This window comes from Silurus meridionalis, chromosome 29 (assembly GCF_014805685.1).
Source record: "Silurus meridionalis isolate SWU-2019-XX chromosome 29, ASM1480568v1, whole genome shotgun sequence".
Taxonomy (NCBI): domain Eukaryota; kingdom Metazoa; phylum Chordata; class Actinopteri; order Siluriformes; family Siluridae; genus Silurus; species Silurus meridionalis.
Window position 1 is genome coordinate 5,889,522 of NC_060912.1, and position 7,911 is coordinate 5,897,432.

General features: G+C 36.3%; 1 protein-coding gene across 3 annotated transcripts in view; it reads left to right on the forward strand.

Annotated features, from left to right (window-relative positions):
* The window catches only part of olah (oleoyl-ACP hydrolase), an 8,201-nt gene extending 1,326 nt beyond the window's left edge, over positions 1-6,875 (forward strand). The window contains exons 3-9 of one of the 3 annotated variants that reach the window (XM_046844420.1): positions 844-982; positions 1,848-1,947; positions 3,639-3,808; positions 4,564-4,646; positions 4,919-4,986; positions 6,176-6,245; positions 6,372-6,434. In XM_046844420.1, coding sequence (XP_046700376.1) covers positions 844-982; positions 1,848-1,947; positions 3,639-3,808; positions 4,564-4,646; positions 4,919-4,986; positions 6,176-6,220 — 605 coding nt within the window. In that variant the 3' untranslated portion in view covers positions 6,221-6,245; positions 6,372-6,434. Of the gene's footprint in view, positions 1-843; positions 983-1,847; positions 1,948-3,638; positions 3,809-4,563; positions 4,647-4,918; positions 4,987-6,175; positions 6,246-6,371 lie in introns of all 3 variants that reach the window. The other 2 variants (XM_046844421.1, XM_046844418.1) reach the window with 2 other exon arrangements.
* Positions 6,876-7,911: the final 1,036 nt, after the last annotated feature.

Genomic DNA, 7,911 nt, shown 5'->3' on the forward strand with positions numbered 1-7,911 from the left:
TTTTTATTGTATGAAAAAAAAAACAATCACAAGCCGGCTTTTGCTTTAGTCCTTGTATAACTAAAGCTATTTTATACTATGTTTTACTATGTTTTTATATACAGTATGTTAGAAAATACAAGAGAATATGTTATATAATATATAAAACAAAACCACACAGACTTTTTTTTTTTCAGCTTTTATCAAAAGTATGCACAATCTTTTATGGTAACACGGCCGTGTTTTTGCAACCTCGGCAGTCTCAAGGTCGTAGAGAAAGCTTGAGAAGAATACACACTCTTGCACAAATAATCTGGAACACAATGTATGCAGACCATCCTAAAAATGTTTTAAGCCTCGACCTCGATATAAATGTATTAGCCGGCTGAGAAAACCCATGTGATAAACTTGATTTGATTGTCTTTGGCTATGTCGTCTGATCAATCATTTTTTTGGCCCTACGGACTACTGTAAATCCTGGGGGTGGAGCTTTGTGAACTTGGGTTGAAGTGGAGCTGAAAGGGAAAACAATCATTGAAATGCCATGTCATGGCAAAGACTGTAAATACTTATGAATACTTATGTTTTATTTTTGATTTTTAATAAATTTGCAAAGATTTCAAACAAACCTTTTTCTCACTGTCATCATGGCGTATGGTTTGTAGAATTTTCAGGAAAATAATGAATAAAATCCATTATGGAATCAGGCTGTAACATAACAAAATGTGTAAAAAGAAAAGCGCTGTGAATATTTCCGGATGCACTGTATTGCGCTAATCCCTCCACACACATCCAAGCATGCACAACTTTTCTGAATTATTTTAGTGAACAAATTGTCTGCGTGTGTAAATCTTTTATCTGCAGTGTATTCAGTCAGATTGCCTGGAAGAGAAGTTCGAGGAAGAGAACCCTTCTTCCAGAACATGTCGCAGATCCTCGACGAGGCCCTCGGCGTGCTTTTACCGGCGCTTAAAGAGAAACCGTTTGCTATCTTCGGACACAGGTGGGCGCTTTAAACTTTAGATTCGTTATATGCTGCGTTATCAGTTGGTTATACAAATAGTAGTGTTGTGGTTACAAAGGGGCTTTGATATTATACACCAATCAGGAATAACATTATGACATTATAACATTATGAGCAGTGAAGTAAATAACAATAATTATCTCTTCATCATGGCACCTGTTAGTGGGTGGGATTTATTAGGCAGCAAGTGAACATTTAGTACTCAAACTTGACGTGTTGGTAGCAGGAAAAATGGGCAAGAGTAAGGATTTGAATGAGTTTAAAAAGGGCCCAATTGTGACGGCTAGACGACTGGGTCAGAGCATCTCCAAAACTGCAGCACTTGTGGACTAGTGGTCAGTATCTATCAAAAGTGGTCCAAGGAGGGAATAGTGGTAAACCGGCGACAGGGTCACGGGCGGTTCATGCACGTGGGGAGCGAAGGCTGGTCTGTGTGATACGATCCAACAGACGTGCTCCTGTAGCTTAAACTGCTTAAGAAGTTAATGCTGTTAATACTCGATGGGTCAGAACTGTTCTGGCAGGAAACTGGGGACCACTGCAAAAATAGGAACTTTATATGAATCACAAAACTTGTATTTAATTCTCCTATTGTCATGAAGTATTTTGCAAATGAAAGTTTTTGGGGTTAAACATTCATATGATACCAAATACTGTAAATTTTACTATAGCTTTTTGACTTTTTAATAAATACAAAGCAAACTTGTCCTATCCATGATCTGTTTTGTATGATGACTCCAACTGGGTGATTTTTATTTCTCTATGTGACTGTATTATTTGTAAAAAAAGAATGCAACATATGCAAATATTGACCTGCCCTCTCTTTGGCCCATTTCGTTTCCAGTTTCGGTGCCATGACAAGCTATGCTTTCGCTGAATATGTGAAGAAGGTTTGCAATCTTGAGCCGGTACACATGTTTCTGTCTGGAGCATCTGCACCTTATGTAAGTAAGATGACTTAATAGTGGTTCTTTGCACTAAAATAAGTGTAGTGTAATTTTCACTATCATAGGGACTTAATCTATACCAGCCATCCTAGATTTTTTTTAAGACGTGGGCTACTTTGAGTGAAATGTTCTGAAGCTATGGGATAGACCACAGTGATGCATGTTCCTTTGTGGAAGTAAATAAAAAATGTTGTATGCAGTTGCCTAAATGATTTCTATCATATGGATACTATTTAGAGTCTCTAATAGTTTGTTCAAGCAGAATAAATGCAGGACCTCTTTCAAAAATGTAAACGGTTGCCTTTTAAAAATAAATCCCTTTTTTTATTTAAAGAGTTGAAAGTATGGAGCATGCTGTCATGTAATGCCTTTTACAGACTGCGATTTTCAGCAATCGTATCTCACTCAGTATGCAGTGGATCAACTATTTAGAAGTCACAATTAAAGAAATTGGATGCAAGTGCAGACCATTGTAATAGCATGCAGACTTATATAACAATGAAACAAAATACAAAGTAATGAAGAATCCATAAGCTTAGCATGAAGACAAGGACTGAACAATGGAAGACAAACGTGAGGTAATGAGTGAAAGTTATACATGTGGTAATCACAAAAGTACTTAATTTAGGTTCAGAGATCACGTGATTTGATCATGTGATGGTGCATTGGCAGAGAGAGAGAGAGGGAGAGAGAGAGAACTTAGAAATTAAAGAGAGAACTTGTCACTGCATAGTACAGGTACACGGCAATTGAATGCAGTTTAGCATCTACCAGAAGTGCAAAAAGTAGCAATTGTGCAAATTGTCAAGTGCAGACAAATTTGTAGGTGTACATATACATATGTTAAAGATTGCCATAAATATATAGTGAAAAATGTGCAGATACTGTTGTAAAAAACAAGTAGAAGGTTATAAGGCATTGAAAACAATATACAAGTGTGTGTGTGTGTGTGTGTGTGTGTGTGTGTGTATATATATATATATATATATATATATATATGTATATGTATACAAGTCAAATAAAAGTCAAATTTCCTAGTTTTATTAGTAAAAAAAAAGTTTTATTAATAGTGTAGTCAATTTAAATAAGAGCCGGAGAGCAGTGCCTGTGATTGGGAGTAGTGGGACAGGAGAGAGAGAAGGAGAGAGAGAGATATTATGGCTACAATAGAACATTATAGCCATAATAAATCATATTACTTTGGATATCTAAGCACCTTTGAGGCAAATACTTTTGTACTTTTACTCACATAAAAGTTTAAAGGCAGAAGATTTAATTTTACCAGAGTCATATTTCACTGTGTATCTCTAATTTTACCTTAAGTACATGATTTGTGTACTTCGTCCATCACCGTGAGTTGTGTCACGATCCAATAATTCAGTCATAACTAACATAAGACGCAAACACTTTTCAAATAATAATGCTACTTATTTAACATAAATACATGGTGTTTACGAAATCAGGATAAGTGTCAGTCAGTGTGTCTGCATGTATGTGTAATTTAGCATAGTGCTAATGCCATCAGTCCAACCAAGAGGAAGGCAACAGAAAATCCACGCCATGATCATGTGATTCAGATGTGAAGCCACACCCTCCAATCAGCCAGCCTAAAACACACAATCACCAATAACTAAATGACGGCTCAATGAACTGTAGTAAAAATTCATAAGATAACAATCTTTCTGCAGTCTGAAACCCGATTACAGGCCCCTCGCAGAAGCCACCTGTCTGATGAAGAATTCCTCCAGTGGATGATGTCCCTTGGAGGAACACCTCCTGAAATCCTGGCCAATCCAGAAGCACTAAAGCTCTTCCTTCCAGCCTTGAGAGCAGACCTCAATGTTGTAGAAAACTATAAGTAAGTGGTTGGAACAAGAAGTCAGTGTTTGCTTAGTGTGAATGGAACAAAGCAGCAGTAGCAGTAGCCCTGTTTACAAAAAAACACTTAATCGTTAGGCACTACATGCATTTATATTTATGCCATTTGGAAGATGCGCTTATTCATTACAATTATCTCATTTATACAACTGATCAGTTGAGGGTTGAGGGCCCTTTCAATAAATAAATAAAAAGTAGTATTGCACATTTTTCTCATTATTGCATAATGTATAGGCCACATTCCAAGTCAATGAGAGACAAACCCACCAAGAGTTTTCTGTGAAAGTTTTTTTCCTCATATTATCTGAGAGTTTTTTCTTACCACCATCACAACTGGCATATTCATCAGGGATAAAACTTAGAGACCAATTTATAAATATAAAATGTATATTCTTAATACATTGACAGTCAATTGTAACAAGCTGTATACAAATGAGTTTAATTGAACTGAAGTTGAATCCCCAGGAAACAAGTTTATTTTTTATTAAAAGTTTATATACTCTTATATTAATGGAGCTGTAAGTCTAGATGCTTGTAAGTGAACCAGGAGAGCAAAAATAAAAAGTATGACGTATCCACAAAATTGATTTAATGAATACTTGAATTTGTACAGGCAGTAAACTGTTTACACATTCTATGAATTTAAAAAAAGAAAGGTTGTGCTGGATCAAGTCCTATTTTATAAGCTACCAAAATGATGTTGAAACACTTGTATGGTGTGTGTGTGATTTGCAGGTGTAGCAGGCCGACAGCCCCTTTTCTGTCATGTCCAGTATCATGCTTTGATGGCAAGGAGGATTTGCCACATGACTTACAAGGTCAGAAATGCAGCCATGAAGGATGGTGAATTATCTGATTTCCTGTAAATGTGCTAGAATCATTATTTAGTAAATCCTAAAGGGAAGCTAATACGCTGTCTCAGCATTATAAATGCACATAAAATGTATGGCCAAATTAGACCTGGAACACCATATTCGGATTAATATGCAGATTAATAAAATAACTTTTTTAGCTTCTGAAGGTTAGAGAAATTAATGTCTATTAGCTATGTTTTATCAGGAATTTTATTATTAAGTATCATGCTACTTAGGAGGTTCCTACCAGATTGCCACTGACAGGGAGCCCCAGGGAGTCCCTTTCACTCCTTCTAAGCAGCAGGTATGCAGAGTGTTATTTGGATTATGTTTATCAATGTCATGAAGAACTGATACAGAGATGACCACCACACATATGTCACTGGGCAGGAGTGTTGCTAACTCTGTAGAACAGGAATAGTATCCTGACAGATCTAGTCAGGGTGGAAGTTGGTTAGATGTTTCCACCATCACTGAGAGCAGCAGTAATAGAAACCCAAAGCTGTAAAAGTCCAGTGTGTGGTCTAGTAGAAGCAGCTTGTGACAATAGATAATACAGTCAGACCCCAACCTACAACCACTTGACAAGACATTTTGGAGATACGACGGTCACCTCGGACGGAAAAACAAAAAATCGAAGAAAATCTAGACTCAGCAGATTTGACAACGCCGCAAACAGTGTGGGGAAGAAGTATTCCTTTGCAGGCATGCATTGTGGGTATCAGAGACGCTCTAGTTGACCTCGCATAGTTCAGACGTGTTCAGAGTGATCTCGTGCGTTCTCCTGTTTTGTGATTTTACCTTTTGCTGCTTTATTTGCCGTGGCTGAAAAACGCAAAAGCAGAACACTTGTACTATGTAAAATGTAAAAAAAAAAATGTATGTGTTTAAAGTGCCTCTTTATATCTTTAAGTGCCTCTTTTTGGAACGCATCATAGAGTAGTCACTCTTCTCGACTTACGACTTACGACAAGTTGTAAGTTGGGGTCCACCTGTACAGTTCAGTTTGAGCAGTTTTAGACACAACTCTATGATAATATTTCAAATATGACAAGGCAAACACAGAATAGCTTTTCCAGAGATTTCTGAAAAGTTTTCTGGAATTTTTTTTTCAGGAATCAAAAAAATCCTTTCAGATGCAATTACTATTATTTTTTATAGAGTTTGAGGAGTTTTTTTTTTTTTAAGTAGCTCAAACTGTTGACCCTGACAAAATTGTTCTGTCTACTTCAGAAATAGGGTTCCTGCCCCTAAGGACCTCTGTGAGTGCTTGTTCCAGTTTCCGATAATTCAGTACTCAGTATTCAGTGCAATACTAACTATGCAAGCTTTATTGGGGCTTTAATAACATTCACATAGAAAGGCTTCTAAATGAAGCTAAATGTGAGTGGTGATATGTAAATGAATCCAAAAATATCAAAATATCTTTCAGAATATGCAGAAATAATTGCAAATACTTTATTACGTATGCATGTTGTAACTTTAGTTTAAAGGTCTCAGCAACCATGCAGAGCATTCAGTATACCTCTGATGGGTAAATATATGAAATATGAGTTTTTGAGGGTGAGGAAAACTGCATGTCAAATGAAGCTTCGCGTAAATTCTTTTAAGCCTCAAGCCTTTATTTAAACAGGTTTGTATGTTGTCACACATAAAAAAAAAATACTTATCTCATGTCTTGCATTACAGCATTCAAAGCGATGACCAGTGGAGATTTTACAGTACAGATGCTGCCTGGATCACACTTCTACCTAAAAGAGACAACAAATGAGAAATTTATACTGGACTACATCACTAAACATCTAGAGACCGCTGAGATGGACTACTTGTAGTATACTGTTGAATATAGTCACTGCTTCTGTCGAAGCACAGTTGAAGTTTAAATGGAAAACATGAAACACTGATATTCTTACTTTAAATCTTCAAGAGACCCTGAGATATTCCTTTATTTCTATATGAGCATTAATTAACCAAATTTATGATAGATTTGCCAATGAATTGTGGTGCTGCAGTTCCGATCATTTTAGATATATTTGTTAGCTAACTTTCAAAAATGATAATTTTGCGAATGAATGGAGAATGTCAGTTTGGGAAACTGGTCCTAAATCCAAAAGTTTGATTGATTTCTGACATTAAATTCTGTAAATCTTTAGGCAAAAAGAAGCATAACAATAAAAATAAAGTAGGTCTGTTGCTTGTGTTGTGTTATGATGAACTGGATATGCAGAAATGAACATTTATTTATTTGGCTGATTCTGTTCTCTGGAGTTAAATCACACCGAGGCAGGATCCAACTCCAATACAAAGGTAAGTATGTTGTTAAAGTTCTCACACAAGGTCCCAAAAGTTATTCTCCACCAACATTGGATTGGATCTCAGAACCAGTGACTGCACAGGAACATAGTATAGTGCTGAATGTACATTTTTTGGAAATGTCCGTTGTTGTGTGCCATCGTTGCAATGCTGAAACTGGAGATAGTTGCACTTGTTTTGTTTGGATTGCCAGGCCCTTCTTTTATGCACATAATCTTGATGTTGCCCTCAACACCAACCCATACCACCTGCCTAGTATGGGTTCCTGACCACATTACCTTAAGATTAAGAGTCCTGATCTACCAACTGGGTGAACCAGTCCTAAAAAAATGACTACTGTGTAATGTCATGTTTGACAATAGTAATAAATAAAACATTTAAATAAACAAAAAATTGCATTTGGAAAATAAAAATTTAAGTATTGTTTCAATAAGTATATTACTACATTATATTATATTAATACTTACTGTTTTTATTATATTTTATGGTTTGCAGGTCACAACCAAATGTGGCACCATTTTTATTTCACTGGGAAACTCATAATGATCCATAACCCCTGAAGATCTTAAAAGTCTGACACATGTGGGACACGCAATACATGTGGGATTAAGCTCCATGTCCACTGCTAGACACCAACATTTAAAAGCCAAGCTTTCAGGCCTGTACAATTTTGCAAAATGTGCATTTCTTCTTTGTCAGAATCAGACGGAGATATAAGGAATTGGTTTCTGGCATATACTGTAACATCCAGCATGCGGGACAGAACAAGACATAGACTAATACAAACGTTTATAAATAACCACTAAATGACCGAGCAGAGATGATGGTACACGTCTGTGACAGAATGAGACATTATAGTGCAGTGATTACCCAGTGAGTAAAAGGACAAAAACAATCACACATGGGTATGATATTG